At 52.0% G+C, this 20,116-nt stretch overlaps 7 protein-coding genes across 7 annotated transcripts; 1 reads left to right on the top strand and 6 right to left on the bottom strand.

Moving 5' to 3' along the window:
* Positions 1-2,180: 2,180 nt before the first annotated feature.
* On the top strand, positions 2,181-2,549 carry GLRG_00962 (uncharacterized protein; the record flags this gene model as incomplete). Its single annotated transcript, XM_008091647.1, has 1 exon — positions 2,181-2,549. One exon carries the CDS (start codon positions 2,181-2,183, stop codon positions 2,547-2,549), a length of 369 nt encoding a protein of 122 aa, XP_008089838.1.
* Positions 2,550-4,132: 1,583 nt separating this feature from the next.
* GLRG_00961 (uncharacterized protein) lies at positions 4,133-4,429 on the bottom strand (the record flags this gene model as incomplete). The annotated part of the gene is made up of 1 exon (XM_008091646.1): positions 4,133-4,429. The coding sequence occupies one exon, from the start codon at positions 4,427-4,429 to the stop codon at positions 4,133-4,135; it is 297 nt and encodes a 98-aa protein (XP_008089837.1).
* A 586-nt stretch (positions 4,430-5,015) lies between these two features.
* Positions 5,016-6,976, bottom strand: GLRG_00960 (NupC family nucleoside transporter; the record flags this gene model as incomplete). The annotated part of the gene is made up of 3 exons (XM_008091645.1): positions 5,016-5,180; positions 5,236-6,571; positions 6,639-6,976. 3 exons carry the CDS (start codon positions 6,974-6,976, stop codon positions 5,016-5,018), a joined length of 1,839 nt encoding a protein of 612 aa, XP_008089836.1.
* Positions 6,977-8,457: 1,481 nt separating this feature from the next.
* On the bottom strand, positions 8,458-11,945 carry GLRG_00959 (copper-translocating P-type ATPase; the record flags this gene model as incomplete). The annotated part of the gene is made up of 2 exons (XM_008091644.1): positions 8,458-11,393; positions 11,447-11,945. 2 exons carry the CDS (start codon positions 11,943-11,945, stop codon positions 8,458-8,460), a joined length of 3,435 nt encoding a protein of 1,144 aa, XP_008089835.1.
* A 946-nt stretch (positions 11,946-12,891) lies between these two features.
* Positions 12,892-13,650, bottom strand: GLRG_00958 (uncharacterized protein; the record flags this gene model as incomplete). Its single annotated transcript, XM_008091643.1, has 2 exons — positions 12,892-13,256; positions 13,317-13,650. The coding sequence occupies 2 exons, from the start codon at positions 13,648-13,650 to the stop codon at positions 12,892-12,894; spliced, it is 699 nt and encodes a 232-aa protein (XP_008089834.1).
* Positions 13,651-15,116: 1,466 nt separating this feature from the next.
* On the bottom strand, positions 15,117-15,443 carry GLRG_00957 (uncharacterized protein; the record flags this gene model as incomplete). The annotated part of the gene is made up of 1 exon (XM_008091642.1): positions 15,117-15,443. A coding segment is annotated over one exon (327 nt), but the record flags the coding sequence as incomplete, so codon positions are not given.
* Positions 15,444-16,518: 1,075 nt separating this feature from the next.
* Positions 16,519-16,899, bottom strand: GLRG_00956 (uncharacterized protein; the record flags this gene model as incomplete). Its single annotated transcript, XM_008091641.1, has 1 exon — positions 16,519-16,899. One exon carries the CDS (start codon positions 16,897-16,899, stop codon positions 16,519-16,521), a length of 381 nt encoding a protein of 126 aa, XP_008089832.1.
* Between the last annotated feature and the right edge of the window lie 3,217 nt (positions 16,900-20,116).

The raw sequence follows: 20,116 nt of genomic DNA, 5'->3' as shown, positions 1-20,116 counted from the left end.
AATTACACGCGTAATCTCTTGGTATCTTGTGTCGGCGACTCAGCACCCAGGCATGCGAGTCCATAACGGGCCAATCTATGGAGGCTGCGGAGACCAATGCGTACCGCGTCAAACATTTCTGCGCCGCCAACGTGCAATATTGCGGAGAGTGAGAGGAGTACATAGAGAAAGGGCACCGGGCGTGGACTTTAGCGCCAGTTGACAGGGTTAGCACTGACCGAAGGAGGAGACCTCATACTGCTTAAGGTTGAGTGAGGGGATTGGGGTGACCTATCGGAGGGGGGGAGGGATGGAATGGCGTGTCTGCCGGGGTTGAAAGGCAGAGAGACCAGTATGGGACGAATGGGGGAGAATGTGGCAAGGGTTCGCCCGCGGCGGGACCGTATCTCAAGAAGAGGAAAAGCAACAAAGTGGTGTACCGGTAGTTTGTCCGTTTGTGATGCCTCGCGGTGTTTGTTATTGGACACTGCGACGAGAGGAGGCTGTGCATCCAGCAGCGCTGGTTCAGCCTTGGCGGATATCATCATGAGACGCTAGAGTTCTTACTTGCAGAGGGGGGGAACGCGCTGGGATCAGATCAAGGCAACGAGGGGAGAGGGCAAAAGAAGATACTTAGCGACCAAAGTCACTCATTAACGCCAAGCATCGTCGACTCGTGCCCGCGAGTCGTGGACTTGGGGTTATCCCCCATACGGAAAGTTGGAACAATGTGCCTAGACACGCCCAGCGGCCAAGTCTCTCCAAGGCCCTCATCTGCGCGCTGTTGTGGACAGTTGGGAAAAGCTTAGATGTGACAAGCAAAAGAGTCAAGCACCGAGGAACCTGACAAGACGAGACGGCCCTTGCTCAAGGCGGACATGATGGGTGGTACCAAGAAAACACCAAGACAATGGCTGGCTGCGCGGGATTCCAGAGCCTGCCCAGACACGCTTCTACTGGCTCGGAAACAAGGTGGCACCCTCCAGCGTAGCAGGCGAAGAGAGATTCGAGGATCAAAATTTTTTCATAGTAGCACACGGGAATATTGCATGTTGCGTGACAGGGCTCACCGGGACCATGCGATGCTTATCTCGGGGGCGAATAGGTAGCCAAGGTTGACTGACCTTTTCCCTCCTTTTCATACTGGGGGGGAGATGAGCCAACCAACAGCTAAATGCCAGCCTACTAGCATCATCTTGTGCTGGTAAGACACGGGAACATTCGGTCAGCCTGGCGGCGTAACGTGAGAAGAGTGACAGAAACGGGACGTTTTCAGGACGTCGGCCTCCTCGTGGGTTTTGTCCCCAACGGATAAGGCCCACCCTCCATCTCTCCAATCTCTCTCCCTTGGAGCCAACTCGGAGAAGCCTGCGGTACGAGTACGTAGTAATAGAGACAGACCTATCCTCTCTCGCCAATCACTGCGCGAGGGCTCGTGCACAGATAGGCTGTTCACTCGCCGAATTAACCCTTTGGCTGGATGCTGGGAGAGCCTGTTGGCGAGGTTGGCCACGGAGGATCGAGCCAAGAACACCGTCCTCGAGACAACCCGGCACCTGATTGACTAGACACGGGGATGTCCGTGTCTGCCAGTGAAACAATCGGCTTCCAGATTGAGGGAATTGGACACTGGCACCAGGCCAGATCAGACTAGACCAGAATAGACCAGATCAGACAAGGCCACACGCACTCGATGATCAAGCCAAGGCTTCCCGACGGGTGATGGCTGCATCTAACATACATACCGGTAGGTAGTAAGCTTGGAGGACGCCACCTCCATTGACAAGACTAGCAAAGGTCCCAGACTTGACAGCCGACTAAAGCCGCGGGCAGAACGCTTCGTACTGGCAGGGCTTCCCAGCATCCATCTCCCTCCCTCCCTCCTGAGGGTCTGTCTCACCGAAAGAATGCCCTGGACGCATCTGCTCGGCTCTCTCTGCCTTGCGTCTTCCACAAAGAAGTCGGCATTGTACGTATTGGTTATGTGATTCTGTTAGGTGTCCGGGGCCGAAAAAAAGTCTAATCACGAAGCTGACACTAACGCTTATTGATAATATGCTCCCAAGGCCAGTGTGCTTTCTCCATCACACGTTCTAGAAACATGTTGCGTCTTCGCCTCTCTCCCGCCACCACCATCATCCCTGCTGCTGCACTCTCTTCCACCCCCTCCCTCATCACCCCCTGGCCGCTTTCTCCATCTGATGCTTCGTTCCGGCCATACAGCCCATCCAGAGCCGGGTATCTCTCTCCCCGCCAAGACGTTTATCTCTGACCTAAATAAGCAGGTCCTTATCTCCCCCACAATGCCCCCATTCCCTGTGCTCGTTCCCATAGAGAACGACATGGATTTGGTCGAGCTTATCCTCGCCCTTGACCGCCCCTGGCCTAGTCCACCGATGGAGGGGGCCACTTCAGATGGCTTGGGACGGTTCGAGTACCTCGTACGGAGTACTCCGTCTCTTCTCGCCCAACGCCTGATGCCTTGGAATGTCGAGAGGCTGGCTGCCGTTGCGCCGCCCCGTCCCCGCGCCCGCCCGCCAGTGAAAACAATCCGGCAGCCTGTGAAGTGAGTAAGGATACCTGGCGGCGCGAAAACACGGCCCTGGCGCACGGGAGCCATGCCCGAATGGTCGGAAGCCCTTCTCCCACATAAGTCATAACAACACCGTCTCCAGACCTGGTGCAACTCTAGGGACTCGGGCCAGGCGTTACCCCCCTAGGCAGAGCTGATGGAAGCAGAGTAAATTGGGTAGCTGAAAGACTGTCAGCCCTTCCCTTGGTGTAAAGTTGGTGATGCGCTGCGGCAGCGGACCCGAGGCGGATTCGACCCGGAATTTTGGCCACGAGTCACGATAGAGCGCCGGAACCAGTACCGAGGGAGGGATCATCCAGCTGCGAGCAAGCTTAACAGGCCACCTGTGCGCATATCGCGCGAATGGCCTCTTTGCAGCCTATGATTCTGGCTACCAGTTCGCCTTGACCTCACTCTCCCTTCTCTGTACCTTTCGTTCTATTCCTTCACGCTGACCACCTTGAACGGATAAGCCGAGTGCGTCCTTGTATCTTCTATGTCCTATATCTTCCTTCGTATTTACTCTGAGCACCGTTTCCAAGTTCCGATACCTGTCCCTGTCCGGTGCCCGCAACTCTAACTTGAGAGAGTGACGGCCGAGTCGAGACTTGTTCATCTTTGCTTCAAGGGACCCAGCTTTAATTGCCGAAGCGTGTTTTGTAAAGCCGCAAGTTGTGGGATCTTGGGTGGGTTCGACACAAGCATGACACCTGGATCGCACTGGTGAGCGGTCAACGCCCGTGACGAATTGCCTTCCGTCACGATACCGCCTGGCCGGTCCAACCCGACATGCCTTTGGATGCGGTATGGTGGCCCTGGGATGATGGTGTTGCGGGCGTCCAATATTGACTGCTCTTGACTTTTCCCCATTAACCTGTGCCATTCTCAACGCGCCCCTGGCCCGAATATCTTGCCGAGTCACGTTCGCCAAGAGTCCCTAGATGCGGTATTTTACCTATCAACCAGTAACAGCTGTCGTCGCATTGGAATCGACCTTCACTGCAGGTCTGAAGCAACCCGCGAACATTGGGGCCCGTCCTGTCCACGGTGTCCCCTGTCACCACATTCCCAGCTAGCCACGGCGGCGGCATCTTCGTGCATTTCCCGCGGTTCTCGATGCACCTCGTCCAGCTCCCGGCCTGCCGCTGGTTTTATGCCCTTCCATGCGTTTTCTAGCGTTTCCATCGCCGCTTTCGCCTCATGCCATGTAGTCTACTGATAACCCCTCCATCACTCTCATGATTGGGCTCTCTCCTAGGTAGTTTTACAAACAGGGACCGGTAGTCAGGTGTGTTCGTTCAAACAGGTTGATGGGTGGTGGACCTCTTCCCCGGCCTCGCCCCCCCAGATTCCCCTCTCTCTTGAAGAAAAAGAATGACACCCCAATATGACCGCGGGGAAAGCTTATCCATGGCAGTGCAAATGTACGATGATATTAGCACGTGCATGCCCAGCCGTTTTCTCCAGATATTTGGTGGCTCTTTCGAGGCTCGTTGGCGAGCGCACAGTTGGGGAAAGGGAAGCGATGTGGTAAATATCTCGTAAGAGGTTCACATTCCTGACGGGACCATGCTGGCCCGGTTATCTACCGTAGGAATCCAACAATCTGACAGAACGCCGACAGTTTGATTGGCCAAACTGGCTATTGCGCCATTTATCCTCTCGTGGGTTTATTGCATGAAAAGACAAGCCCAAAATTGGGCAAAAATACAACCAGGGAAAAAGTATGGCCCGTATGGGGGGGGTATGTATGGATTGCGGGATGGTCTCTTTTTCAAAGACAAAACGATAGCGGCATAAGTCAAGTAGACCTTGAGATGTCTCTGGGCCATAAGACTGACTCCCTTTTCGCTTACCGCCGGATGACTTGTAGTTCATACTACAATGGACTGTTTTAACCGTAACACTCGTTGCTGGACGGAATCAACCTCGGCAGCCGTTGCGTTGCCGCGCAAAGGAGGCTAGAAATCTTAAGATGAGCCTGGTCTCGGATGCCGGACATCGGCTAGAAGATCAAGTGTCCCGCCATCCATGTAAGGCAAATAGGGCTCTACCATCGCTGTCATAATCGACGCGTGAGGAATCCTTACCGTTAGTCACTCATTTAGAGCCAAAAAGATTACCGTGCTGCAAGACACCGGCCGGGCTGTGTGCATAGCCAAGACACATACATCAGCAGCTTCTGTGCTTTCCGTGCTTACCCGCCCCGCCTTGGTCTCGAAGGAAAGACATTGTGCAAGGCCGAACAGAGTTGGCCAATCTCATAGGCGACGCACTTGCGTCTTAATGAAAGCGAATAAATGATGAGTTTTGAAGAGTTGCGCCCCTTTAGGACAGGCGTGGTCCGTTGAGATCTTGTCTTCAGCGGTGCGTATCACGTCAAAATGGGTCTACGCTAGTGTCCTAGGGACTTTTTTCACGTGTATCTGTCTATTGATAGTTGGTTGCTGTCTTCACTCCGGAGCTAGCCAGTGTACAGCATACCGGCCACGCTAGCAGACGTCAAGGTCGATAGAACGCCGGCAAACAGGGCCGACAGGGCAACGCGGGAGACATCGCCGGCGCGGCCCGGGGCGATCTGTGAGAGAACGCCGATCTGCGTGCCGAGAGATCCGATATTGCCGAAGCCCTACGTACACACAGTTAGCAATGCTCCGAGAGTGGGTCCCAGATCGACTACCTACACAGCAAGCGTACGTGGCAATGAGCTTGGACCGAGGAGACATGGAAATATAGGGCTCGACGTTGCTCGAAAGCGAGCTGAAGGCGACGAACTCGTTCGTGATGATCTTGATACCAATGAGCTCTCCCACGACGAGCAAGTCCTGCTTCGGGACCCCAAGACACCATGCAACCGGGTAGAAGACGTAGCCCAAGATGAGCTGCAGTGTCAACGGCGGATTGTCGATGCCCAAAAACTTGCCGAACCATCCCAGAATGCCGTTGATGAGGGCGACAAACGAGATGATGCAAAGGAGAGTGGCCACAATCATGCCGGCCACCTTGAGACCGAACCAGGCTCCGTTGGCAAAGGCATGGATGGCGTTTGCCGCCTTCTCCTCGTCATCGGGGACCGTGATGCTGCCTTTTGTGAGACTCTCCTCGGTTTCGGGGTAACGAAGCTTCGAGACCGCGATACTGGCCGGGATCGACATGACGCACGACGAGACGAGAACTTGGGCGTCGAGGCCGAGGCCGATATATCCCACCAGTACCGACCCCGCAATGGTGGCAAAACCGCAGGTCATGACCTGGTGAATCTCGGAGAGGGTGAGATACGGCACGTAGGGTTTGATCAGCATTGCCGACTCGCCCTGTCCGATGAACGGGGTCGCCGTGGCCACCACTGCTTCGGCGCCCGAGACGCGCAGGGACCAGAAGAAGAAGACGGCGAACTTCTTGATGAACCACTGCAGCAGCCCGCAGTGGTACAGCAGCTGGACCAGCGAGATGAAGAAGATGATGGCCGGGATGACGGAGATGATGAACCACGTTCGGGTGGTGACTTGCGTGTCGGTCAAGAACTCGAGGCCGTCCTTGGCGAATCCCAGGAGCGTACGGGCCATCTCGGAGATGAAGGCAAAGATGTCGTAGCCGACGCTCGTCTTGAGGACGAACACAGCAATGATGAACTGGGTCAACATGCCTCCAATGACGGTGTGCCAAGGGATCTTTCTCCAGTCGCGGGACGTGAGAGTGAGGAGGCCGATCATAAGTAGCAGGCCGAAGAGGGAGATGGCCCGGCTGGCGCGTGTGTTCTCTCCTACCTCTTCGGGGATCATGGATCCAACCAAGAAGACGCCGATGGTTAGAAGCGCAGCGAGAGGCTGGTGCAGCTTCTCGGGCGTCAGGTCATAGACCCTGGAGACGGTGTGCATCCAGACGAAGCGCAAGGGCACCATGACGGCGGAGGCGGGGAGCCAGAGGGTGACGATCCGGATGGTGATGGCGAGGTAGACCAGGAATGGCTTCAGCCAGCCGAGCCTGTCGCGTTGGAAGACGAGGCCGACAACCCACCATCTGTTCGCATTGGTCAACCGATGCCTGTCCCAAGGCATCTGAGCATGCACATCTCAACAGAACTTACGCCGTGAACAGCATCCACACGAACATGTGGACTGGAAGCTTGAACTTCCGGTAGAACCTCAACCACTTGGCCCGCTTGCCCTTCGAGTCTCGCATCGAGTCCGTCTGGTTGGTGCCGACCTCGACGTCGCTGGTGTCGGCCTCAGCGGCCGCGGCGGTGGCAGCGGCTTCGCTGTCCTTGGCCGACGGCTTTTCCATCTCGACGCTCTTCGGGAGAGGCGCACGACCCACTTCAAACTCGCCGGCCCCGACGTCGTTCTCGGGCCTGCCGTGCTTCTCGGAGCTGACCTCGGTGGCAGACCGGTCACCACCCGGCGACGCTGTAGGGGCGGAATGCATGATTGCCTGTGCCGTAACCCTTCACAAGATGTCGATGAGAAGGTGGTGAGCAAGCCGAGGTTTCGGTGAGCGAGTCCCCCCTTTTAGAAAAAAAATTTGGTAGTTGTGGAGAGGAATAGCGGGCCACCGAGACCTTAACCGCGGGTGGCGATCCAAGCACGATGAGGCCATGATGCAAGGAGGGGGAAAGGCCAGTGCGAGCAATGTACGGATACCCACCGAATGATAAGCCAAGCCACTGTAGTTGAACGATCAACCGAGTGCTAGTTCATAGCGGCCCGTCGATGGCTGAAGTTGGCCGAGTACCTAGCAAGAAAATGGTGTGAGACACAGGCTAAAATCCGGTCATACGATCACCTTGGCGTGTAGGTACAGGTATATCCATCCTTCCATCCATCCACCTGTCAACCTGTTCAGCTGTCCGGTTCTGTGGAGAATCGACATCGATTCACGCACGTCGGCAGTTTTCTCATTGCACTGAACCGGCTTGGCCCGAGTCGGTCCGTTTCTCCATTCAGGGTTATAGGGGCGCGGCGCTACACAACCAGGACTCGGTTACGAATACAATGCGGTCTACACAACTAGGACCAAGATACGGATAGAGTACCGCGAAAAGCTCCGCAGGGGTCGCTGCGACGGCGTGTTGTACCTCGGCTTCCTATCAAGGGGCCGGCCCCTAGAGCAATGTGCTGTTCGTCCACCAAAGCCCGTAATATTCAAGCTAGCCAAGAAGACGCTTCATGGGACAGATTGCCCACATCAACACAATGCAATTGCTGGAATGGTGCATAAAGTGTGAATGGGAGAGAACCAAGGTGACGTCGCTGGCGGAAATATTCCAAGTTGAGGCTTGCGCCGAGCTGCGGCTTAAACCTTGACTTCGCCACGCGTCCAGTCATATAGATTATGTAACTTCATCACCATACATGTGGCAAGGTTCTTAGTAAGCGTGTGATGAAGATGTTCTCAGCCTACGATTTCTTCATGAAAGCGTCGGGCTAGGCGTTGAAAGGGCTCTTCATTGCATGTTTTGTAATGAAATTGGCTAAAGCTTGGTCTACCTGGATGTTGTAGGATGGAATCGCAGCCGAGAACACGGTCAAGCCTAATCCTGATGCCCAGCTCCAGCACTCCTATTCTGCCTGTATCTCCATACAAATGTGGATTAGGTAACAGAGACAAAGTCAGTTGACAATTGAGGTCTCCGAGTATCAGTAACACACTGCAGACAATGGTTATGGTTGACCTAGAGATGGTGATCCGAAACTTGAATAAAATTTGGGATAATACCGCCTCCGCTTACACATCCGGCCACAATATCAACAGGAGTTGAAGTCCCAAGAGGCCACACCGTTTCCCTACACCAGATGTTGAATTTTCCTGCCGGCGCATTAACATCTGGCACCTCCCCTGGAAATGCCACGCACCCTCTCTAGAGTGCGCCGTCCTACACCATCCGATACGTCCGGTTTTCCATTGGGCTAAACCTTGCTCCAGCGTAGGAGAACGGCTGCCGCAATTACGGGCAGCACACTCGCCAGTTCACCCAGGCCAGCAAACTCGGGCGGGATTCTTGCGTTGACGAACGCCCCGGCCCCAAGGAGGATAGCAGACAGGTTGTAGACGAAGCTCCAGCCAAAGTTGAAGGCGATCCTGTGAATGGCCCTCTTGCTGATGTTGATGATGGTGAGGATGCCGGCCAGGTTGGGCCTCATGAGAACCACATCTGCGGCGGACTTTGCAACGTCGGTGCCCTCGTTCATGTGCACGCCAATCGTAGCCTGAGCCAGTGCAACTGCATCGTTGCTACCATCACCACAGAAGATGACGACTGGTTCTCTCAAATTTCTCTTCGGAAACCTGTGGGGGTTGGTTTCAACGGAAGGACACAGCAGCGTCCGGATGTAGGCTTGTTTGTCCCCCGGGGTGCAACGAGAGCGGACGTTGGTGTCAGGAATGCCCAGTTGAGTAGCAGCTGCCCGAACGGCGCCATCGTCGTCCCCAGAGAGCACATGGACCGCAATCCCCGAGTTCTGCAGCACTGTGATGGTTTCCAAGGCATCAGGTCGAATGGAATCCTCAAGGCCAAACACCGCCGCTAAGAAGCCGTCGATGGCGAAACAGAATGCTGTGCAGCCCCTGGAGAGAATGGGCTCTACTTTCGGATCTGTGGAGAACCCGAGCCATCGCGAATTACCTGCCTGAATTCGACGTCCAGAAGCAATAGCCTCAACGCCTTTCCCAGTCATGGTCTTGGGGTCCGGTACCGCGGAGGCCAATACACCGCTGGCTCTGAGATGCGCCGCGACAGCGGCAGACACGGGGTGCTTGATGCTACCAACAAGGCCGAGAATCAAGGACTTGGTTGACTCTGCATCATCAGTGATGTAGTGCTCTTCCGCAATGGTCAATTTGCCGTTGGTGATGGTTCCAGTCTTGTCAAAGACGACATGTGAGGTCTTATAAGCGATCTCGATGCTGTCAGCAGACTTGAAAATCACACCTCTCTCCGCGGCAACACCACTCGCAATTACAATAACCATTGGAACAGCCAGTCCGATAGCACATGGACAGGATACGATTAGAACGGTGATGGCGTAAGTAACGGCCTGGATTGTCGCCTCGGAGCTGGACTGTTTGCGGACAGCAATGCCAACGGCGATCCAGGTTGAAAAGGTTATGGCCGTTATGGCCACAACCACTGGTACGAAGTATGACGCTACTCGATCGGCGATGTCTTGAATCTTGGGCTTGGAGAGCTTGGCCTCGTCGACCATACAGGCGATATTGCTGATGGTATTTTCGCCCGGGAGGCGGGTAAGACGAACAGTGAGAGTGCCGAAGCCGTTAACCGACCCGGCGATCAGCGAAGAACCAACATGTTTCTCGACTGTCTTCGACTCTCCGGTCATCATGGACTCGTCAAGCTCTGAGGAGCCAGAGATCACCGTCCCGTCAGTCGGAACTCTACAGTCTGGCAAAACCTTGAAAATGTCTCCGTATTGGAGGAGGCGTGCGTCGATTTCTTCCTCGTTGCCAGACTGGTCAATAAGCAACGCCGTAGAGGCTTGCAGCGACCGAATCGAGATGGATTCCACGGCCTTTTGGCGTGCCAGGGCGCTGACGTATCGACCAACCATGATGAGCGTGACAAGCAGTGTGCTTGTCTCGAAAAACTCTCCAGTCGAGAGAGGGCTGTGAGAGACGAGGAAGCCGAAGGATACGACAGAAAATACGTACGCAGCGCTTGTGCTCAAAACAATCAGCAGGTCCATCTCGATGACCTTCGAGAAGACCAAACTCTTCAGGGCCGTCGGGTAGAATGGACCGGCCACGACCACCTGTACGATAGTCGCCAGTGCCAGAGACGCGGAGCCGTAGGCAATATCCCTCTCAGGAAGAGAGGCCCAAGCCATGACGAGGACAGGGATGGTCAGAGCAGTCGAAAGCAAGGTAGTGAGTCCCATGTTGCGGACATGATTACTCCCGGCTTCCAACGTGGGGTCGGCGCGGAGCGGCGCCAGCCTGACGGGCGTGTCCCATCCCTTGTCAAGTAGGTCGCGGGCCCCGATGATCTCAGCGTCAAATTCGACATGGACACTTGTCTTGTCTACTACGCGGATGTCTTTGACACCCTCCGGCCACGGCTGGTTGATAAAATCCTGAGGATTGCCGGGTGTGAGAATATCGATGTTGGCACCTTGGCTGCTTACTTTTTCGCACCTGAACTCGGTTGTCCGCTCAAGGTGTTTGATGATCTCGGCCACCGAACCAGTTCGCATGTCCAAGTCAAATTCGGCGCGGGCCAGTACCAAGCTAGTCTTGAGGTTTTTGACGGCGTTGACAGTGGCGAGCGTTCGTCTCAGTTTGGTTTCACAGCCAGTGCAAGTCATGCCGGAAACGCTGAGAATGACATGCTCAGCTCCAGATAGTCCATATTCAACGTCAACAATCGCATCGTTGGCTACATACTCAAAGGTCTTCGTTACAGCGTCTTCCGAATTATTGGCCTCACAACAAGAATCAGCGCAGGGTGCCGCGATGCTTGAAACTTTCGGTTGGGCGCAGCATCCATCGATGCAACCATCGCCCGTGGCTGTATTGCTTACGGAACGGGAACCTTTCTTAGCTCCGGTACGTGCATTAGAACCGCAGGCAGTAGTCGCCGCTGTCCCGGCGCAGCGTGAGCTGGCAGAGGTACGAGAAGCAGTCCGTTTGATCGAAGGGCCTAGGTGCTTCTGGGCGGGTCGTTCGCGAGGAGCACAGCATGTTTCTTGCCCAAGGGCAAGCAGAGCCCGGCAGATGCAACCCAATGCCTCGAGCTTAGCCTGATATGTTTGACGGACTGTGCGTGCGTGGCTACGACACGGAATTCCGCCTTCGCCGCCCGTGCAAGAACCATCGTCGCCAGCAGATGCTACAAGGTTCATCAGATGCGCGACCGATGTGCTTTCGGGAAGAAGGGCTTACCTGTGGGCGAGCGTCGGGGAGTTGACGAGGCCATCTTGCTGGCGCATTCGCGAAGAGCGAGGCGGTCAATGCAGGTTGAGTCGCAGCACGGGAACGTCTTGCCCTCGCAACAGCTTGGGGGTTTTGCCTCCTCCGCCTCGATGCAAGGGGAGAAAGACGAGCGGCAGCCCTTCTTGCAATCTTCCCGAACATCTTCTTTCGGAGTAGCTTGGCAGTCTTTAACAGCTGACTGGGTAGATGCATGTCGTATGGTGTCAGAAGCGGATGGCGATGAGCAGCAGCCTTTCTGGCAATCGTCTCGTTTGTCGCGACCATCGCTAGGAACGTCCTCAACAGCACAGCATTCATCCAGGGCTTCGGTCAATCCAGCGCAAGGAACCGAATCGTTGCAGGCATCCTCGACCTCATGGTTAGATCCAGTAGGGGTCGGTGAGGGCTTGGACTCTGAAGAGTCGGGTTGGTCGTTTTGGGGGCTGCAGCACCCCGATCCGCAAGCCATTTTGGTGAGCCTTCTTGCCTTGTAATCTTTTTGTCTTGAGTAAACTCTGTTGTGTGTTGTAGTCCTCGTACGCGAAAGATAGATAAGATGGATGGCACCTCAGTGAAGGACGGACATCTTCTGGAGGCCGGCTTCGGAAGCACGTGCCGGCTTGACACACGTGACCGGTGTGGGTCGGACGTGATTGGCCTTGAGCCTCAGCCACACTTTATAGGCCCCACTTCTGCACCACTCGAGAACAAGCCACACTGTGGCTGCGCTTAAGAATATCTCTTGTTTACAGCTTCCCAATTGCATCTATGCTATGTATCTATTATTGAGAGGAAACAAATTAGTATAACTACCTTACATAAGTTATATCCTTACTAAAATTTATGGGTAGTTGAATATTTAGAACTGGTAGCGGTTGTATTGTTGTTTCTATCACGCTATTACTAGCTGAAAGTGTTCCTCACTGTGGCTGAGGGAGCAGTTCCACCGCCGTCACTTCGTAGCTGGGGCAGCGGTACGCCTCCCAATTTATCTCATATCGAGTTTCCTCTTACATTGACTCTACGCTGCGGTAAACTCACTGAAGTGTGGTTTTATTTCAGCGTAAAACCATGCTGCTATTACGACTATTGGAACAATGTCAGTTGGCTTGTTACGACTGAATCACTCTGTTATTCGGTATGTGTTTCTGTGCACCCTCATACTGCCTCTACTTTGATTGCCTCAGTGTTGCACTGGGAAAAGCCGGTCTGGAGCGATGTACTGGCAGTCTACTGATACACACCCTCAAGACTCAAATGAATTGGATAAAAAAAACAAAGCTTGATATAGCATCGGAGAAAATGCATTTCTGCCGGCGAGGGGCTTCCTGAAATTACACAAACCAGCTGGCAAGCTATTCATCAATCCCTATTGTAGTACAAAATCGTGTCTAGAGAAATCAGGGATGCCGCTTTTAGCGTACTCTAAGTGACTTGTGACCCTTCTTGCTTGTTTTTCCAGAGGGCGTTCGAAGTCTCTTCATGTTGTGCTCCAAGTCGGCTTTGTATGTAGGCCCGCGACTAGTAGATGTTGGTGATCCACAGGACGTGCTGCTCAAAATAGATGTTTTGTGAGAAACACTGCTCCTTGAGGGCGACACAGATCTTGAAAGTGCCGTGGTCTCAACTTTCTCGTCAGAATGAAGAAACCCGTTGATCTTGGACAAAGCCGAGCCTCGGCGGTGCGAGCGCGCCGCGGAGCTGTATCCAAACTTGCGGCTAGCCGTTCCCTTGCAAAGTTCGCCGAATTTCATTTCCGGGTTTGTTTCTTGCGTCGGAACTAGGGAGTCTTCGTAAGCTGCACTGCAGAGTGACAAATAACGGACGCTGATATACTTACAGTAACGGGCGCACTCCGCGCAGCAGCCGTGGTCACATGTTTCGGTCGCACCAGTGGCCATTCCGTCAGTGTCCTGGTCTGGCAACAACCTTGTACACCAACCCTGATCGTTGGGCCCCTGACCACATTGGCAACATGTCCAGATCCCACCCAAAGCCTTGAACTGGCAGTTGAGAAGGGGGCAGTCAGCATTGCTGGGCTGACCTATAGCGTAGCTGAGATGCGTGCATGGAGTCTCGACTCCAGTTTCGAGATCGATTAGAGCCGAGGGACAATAGTGCCAGTTGATTGAAGTGTGTGAGCAAGGATGCCATCGAGGGTGGCCATGACACATCGTGAACGTTGTGGTATGGATTTATGCGCCTAATATTGCGGGTTATAAGATAATAAGAATGATCTTCGCAATGTTGTTCGTTGCAACCAGTGCTAGTCCGACCACGAAGATGAGAAAGGCTTGCAACATTCCGAGCAGCGCGTTCCATCTTATATACCGCTGTCTTGTGACTTGTTTTATCAGGATTATCTCCACATGTGACGTTCCCAATCCATACTTGCGGTATCGCAATGATCGCTATTCTGCTTAGCCTATTCACCGACTCCTCACTTGGTTTCTTTTTTCTACATCACTGACACACCTTCACTTCTCGCCAACCATCTCGAACATCATCACATCGTCTCATTCCCCTGTTCTCATCACCACCCCACAGGTGGTGAGGCTGTGCAACACGATCTCACAATTGGTCCCAATTGATTGCTTTTGGAGCACCTGATGTCTCGGAACCGCATGCTGGCTTAGTGGAACTGTGTAAGCACCTTGGGTTGCACCCATACTCAGGAGCGGGAAAACGCCAACCAAGAAGCCATTCAGGCCGCTTCACAGGATAGCCAATGGTACCTGATGACACCAATGGCGAGGTTAGAGGGGGGTCCCATACGGGTAGCCGCAGCCTGTGTCACACCGATCCATCCAGTATTGGATCTTGGCGATCACCACCTCACCTTTGGTGTAACCCGCCTTCGCTGGGGCCATGGGAGAACTTATTCCACGAGTAGACAAGTACGTAGAGCTCGATCGGCAGTCCCAGAGCCCTGGATATTGAGATCTCGCTTGCATTGTGGCAACAATCACCCTCTTGTATTGGCTGGGCCATCGGTGCCGCGATAACTCATGAGAATACCGAAGGTAAGAATGACATCGATTCTTGCCATAGCCAATCGATTTCTCGCCAGATGCAATGACGTGAGGGATAGTGGTGTGGGTGACAAAATGTCTTTAGGGCTGGATCGAAATGGGAGGGTGCAGAATCTGGGGCTGGGGATGGACATTTTCTCTAGCGTTGATTACTTGACCCTATCAAAAGCATCCTATGTCGATCTATAGATCTTGACGGTGGCCTGTCTTTAAGCTTTCGTCAATTCCATTGCCTTGATACCCTATATGATTGTGACTACTATTCAAGAAGTTTTAATGACAAGCAGATACAATCAAAGGGTAAAAGGTGACCAAAGGTCGACGGTAATTCTCAGCCTTTGAAACTGTTCCATTTGTTATCATCGGTGCTATTGGATAGAATTGATAAAGTGATTCTTCCATCAGCTATCCATGAGGCATAAAATGCTAATTTCGATATTGGTCTGCATGGTTTTCTACCCGATGGATTAAGCGTCAAACAGTGAACCTAAGATAAGCCTACGCCCCGTAATAGCTATCATCCATAGCTCTTAAACCATATGGCCCCCATCATACAACTCCTCATCTCTGATTCAGACTTTGAGTAATCAGCCGTCGATAGCGGCAGTACAAGCGTTGCAGCAGATATGCTCGCAGCGATACTCTGCCCCATCAATTATCATGACGCAGCTGCATCTGCCGCCATTGTTCCAACCCTTTCCACACCAACAGCAGTTCCAACACCGGTTTCGTTTTTCGTAAGGACAGTTTTCCAAAGGGCATTCAGGCATTGTGTAGCCCTGGGGAGGCGGAAAGGTTATGTTCCGCTGACTAACTTCTCTGCATGTCTTTCGGTTGAAGGGATCTTTCCTTGAAGGTGAAGGTGCCCTTGGACAGTGGTTGACCTGGGTCTGGATGTGCTCACACGGCAACTTGTAAGAGATGATGTTGCACATTGCCGCTGATTCTGTGTTTCGAAACTTGGGTGAGGGTGCGAATCGAGTGATGTATGACTTGAAGATTTGATAATACGTGCTAATTTGAGCTGTGCCCTGATGGTCGCAACCAAGCAAACTTGAGGAAACGCGTCTGTGATATTGTTAAGAAGCTCCGATCAGTTCAGAATGTCAGGAATCTGTTTCCGTCTTTATAGTTGAAAAGCATTTGCATGAAGATGGGCAAGATCCAAGGGGAAGCTCGGCGGACCGTCCCGGATTCCCCTGTGTCGAACCATGATCCTCGACCATATGACGAAGTGGCCGTACTGAAACCCCTGCCTGATCGCCAGGAACCAGCAATACTACCGGTACTAAGAATGAGGCTGAACGAGTCGATAAACAAAGGTGCAAATGGCTGACTCGTAAATTGTATGATGTGTTCAAGGAATCAAATAGTCTCAAGGTCTATCGACAAGAAAACGTGGCAGCCAGGTTGGTGATATGTATTGGGGACCGATTTCGGCAGTCCAGGTCTTGTGGCTAGGTACGGTCGAAGTGTCACTGGCAGCGCCATGGCGGCAAGTCTACAGCAAGGCAGTCACTCATGTCAATGGCATGAAACATGCATTTGGAACAGGAATAGGTCGATTGGTCTCTGGTGTTTGGTCGCAAGGCTCACAAGCCTCTTCGCTTCTATCTTCCAGCCTTTCCCGATCATCGGCCAGCCTGAAAGCTGGTAACGAATGTCTAGGTCCCATCTACCTGTCGACCATAAGCTGGCAAGGTGAATCTTTCGTTCCTGACTAGGCTCCTCTTAGTCTCCTGTACTACTTTAGCCCCGGTTTTGGACGGCTAGCTTCAAGGGGAGATTAAAGTACCGTGGATGCGGAAGCCAAGAGGTGCCGAGAACGCGAAGTTGCCAGTCAACAGGGTGAATATCAGACACCCGCACAATAGATATCCGTATCATGTGCCGTTCTTTCCAAAGATGCTGAGGCACTTATTGGATAGCCCTCATCATTCTCTTTTGGGTCATAGGCTGTGGCCATGTATCATCCAGGCCGGCTCAATTGTCCTTCTGTTGCGAGGTCGGTCAAGTTTCGGTGTCGGATGTACAGTTTTGGCAAACACGGTGGTAACAGAAAGTATCCGGACTTTTCTTCATCTTGTGTCGACACCACCGGAGTGAATTGCTTCCTCGGCTGCATTGACAACATATCCACTGTCCTTTGAGCTCCTTGAGACGACAGTTTCCGGAGCTGCAGTCGGGCGACATAAGACAGCCTCCAGTCGCACAGGGGTTATCGAAATCAATCGACTGGACCGGATCATAAGAGACGCGCTCGCAGGGAGTCTGGGCCTTGCCGTCGGAATCCTTCTCAGCATCCAAACAAAACTCGTAATGAACCACATAATCGATAGGGCGGGCGCATGGCTGAACGTGGTGGTGATGTAAATAGGAATAAGTACACATTGTTTATGTTTGTGGGGGAAAGAGGTTTTGAGCTAGTCTTGCGAAGGCTGACGAATTGCAATACGGGGTATTTCTTCCCTCTTTGCTTCCACCCTACCAGAGAATATATGAAACGATAATTAGAATCGGCATAAGAAAGCCGATGAAACCGATCTCGATGGGCGCAAATTCCGTGGCTGATCGAGTGCTGCGGTGACACAGGGATATCGATTCCGGAAGGATGCTGCAAGTGACTGCAGGAGAAATGAGTCCTCTCGGAATTCGGGCTGCTGTCGAACTACGGTAACCGAGTTAGAGGAGACAGGAGCTGGCTTGTGGCAATGTAAAAAAGATATGAGTGAGGACAAAAGGCTAGAAGCCGACTGCATGAGCAAGACAATAGATATCGAGAGTTAGGCGAACGTGCTTCAATATTTCTTTGCTGTAGCCTGTTTCTCGTTAGCATATTGTGGTAAGAATTCGTGACATGCAGGAGTGCAGCATTGTTGGTCTTATACGAAGCTCTGCAGCATATTACCCACCCTCTTGCTAGCTCACCAACGGACAGCAGCCATCCTCCTTGCTATGAAGGAAGACACATGTGAACCTCAATATCCAAGCTGTCCAATACCGAAAGTTCAGGATCCAGTCACCGCATACCGTTTTTGCTACTCCTGTGGACTCCGGAGGATGACACGACTTTCCTGCCACACTTCAATACTTTGCCGCCACTGTCAAACCCATGGTCCTCATTCACCATCCTTCCGGAGAATGACAAGCACGTGGCGTATCCAAGCTTGTTGGCTTTGTACAGGAGACCTTTGGCTTGAACAGCCAATGATACTCGGTAATTCGAGACAGAGATACACAGTTGTAACGGCAGGTGGTTCCGAGAGGATTCACTTCTGGCTGTCCATATGGAAGCTACCTGACAAAAGCGCGGTAAAAGACCACAAGCAGTAGTTTAATCCGAGATTCCACGAGGGTCTTCTTCATTTATGAAGCTGATCTCATGGCTAGTGAGTCAAGTTGTCTTGCAAGTGGCTCTATTATTGCTTAGAACTATTCCATGCGCATTCTAGAAGGTCACTGACACCGTTGCATTGCCCGTTTTCAAAGCTAAGCAAGCGCAATACATAACAGTGTCGAGTACGCTAGTGTAGTTTTATTACAGAACTGGCTTCGCAGTAGGACATAGTACTCTCATCTGCCCTCACACTCGTCTTCTAGTTTACGGAAGTGACTCTTGATACAATATGACTCTGATAGAATGTGAAGTAGGAGATTGATGGTTTTCGGTATGATTGCGCCGACAGCCACCACTCAAGTCAGCAGTGTTAATAACGAATTAGGTGTCCCGAATAGAGCCCCACAGACACTAAAAGGCGACATGAACTGTGAGTATGAGCTCCTATTTGCTTGAACCTTACCGAACGAAACATTCTCCGTTTGAGAGAGAAGAGTTTCCGGTCCTAGGATTATCAGCGTCGCTTGCCACGGCATGGATGCCTTCATCCGGTGTCTCGGATATTGCATCAAAGACATTGTGCTTCTAATGGGAAGTTCTCACAAAGCTTCTGCTACTAACATCGAGGCATAGCTTATTTTCTAGGCTAAGTTGACATTCAGAGAACAGTCCCAAAGATGATTTACAGTGACCATCCAAAATGTTGAAAGTCAGCGTTCATCATGCCATGACATCTGTGTAAGCGGATGATCTGGATAAGAGCTTTTGTGGACATACTTCAAGCATGCCGTCCTTGAACAGCATAAGGGTCGGTTATCCGACCAGGTGTCTTCTAGCAGAACAGGCATGAAGCCTACTGATTGACACAGCTGGATAATTCTTCATCGATTAGGTAACACAGATGATGCACATTCTTCTATCGAGTAGTTTGTGCAGTCGCTAGACAATCAATGAACCAGAGCAACATACGAATTGTTAACTCGCACTATGAGAGAAGAGGACCGATGTTTGGGTGAACATTCATGCAAATAAAAACTAGCTCGTTTCCTTCATTGGTCTGTTCTTAATCGATGTGCAAGCCACCTCGGTCGAGGCTGTCGGAAACTCCTCAGGGAGCATCACTTTCTTAGACATCGGGCCCGAACGAACCATCAAAACAGGAACATATGCCGAAGAGATGTTACGCAATAATGCATGAGCTTATACAAACATCAGTAAGGCTGTGGCTTTCCGTGGGTTACACATAGCCAAGCCCGAGCTCGAGCTTCGGCTGTAAGCTCAGCTGCAAGGGTAATAAGACCCAATTCGACACGTATAAGCGACTCGATCTGCTGATGGACACCAATGACCCACCCACTTCAATGTATCAGTCCAATAGCCCGATATCGATTGAAGGATCACGGCCAAAGGGCCTGCAGATGCTGCACGATCAGGTAGGCAAATGCAGCTAGGGGCTATGAGAGAGAGGCGCTTGCATGTATCGTACCACGAGGGCGTTTGAACCATATTGCAGCGTACTTCAAAGGGTTCCACAATAGCTATAGGCTTGAGACGCATAGTAGTACAAAGCCAAGGAGTCTCATTATCAGATAAAGCTCATACTACGTATATTGGAAAACCCAAGAGGTTTGGCGTTGTTCATATTGCTGATTACCTATCCCGGCTTTATGTGATAGGTTTATGGTTTTTTTATCATCTTGCATACAACTTACTCATTCCTACTGAAACATTGTGTGTTTGCGGTGCTACTCGTACAAACAATGGGTCTAGACCAGCCTCACTGATGAAGCTGACTTTCACATCTATTATCTCTTGCACAAGACGCGAAGTAAGGCTGACTAATACCGCCATGGACTACCAAATCAAGACATAAAGGGCTTTTATTACTAGTCACATTTGAAAAGAAAACTGTATGTAGAGGTAAAAGTATAAAATTGTGGACAATATAGCCATTCAACATCGATATGCCCCCCGACGGACTTCCTATCCGCAAAACACGAAATCGCTTTAACAGAGTTGACCATGATTTGTAGTAAACACCCACACATTGGCGCATGCCGCGAGAGCATACCTTCTCCGTCCAAAGCATCATGCGGGAGCTCAAAAGCAGCCATCTACCTGAAGCAAAATGGTTGGGGATTGAATGAAAACAATGTAAAACGCGATCAATCCATAATAAATCAACGTTGTTTCGCCTTCAGGTGTTAGAGGGTTTTCTATGATAAAACTCAAATATTGATTAAAAGATATGATCTTTATTATGCCGGCACA

This window comes from Colletotrichum graminicola (genome assembly GCF_000149035.1).
Source record: "Colletotrichum graminicola M1.001 genomic scaffold supercont1.3, whole genome shotgun sequence".
Lineage (NCBI taxonomy): Eukaryota > Fungi > Ascomycota > Sordariomycetes > Glomerellales > Glomerellaceae > Colletotrichum > Colletotrichum graminicola.
Note: the sequence above shows the minus strand (reverse complement) of the source record. Positions and strands in the feature narration are given on the sequence as shown.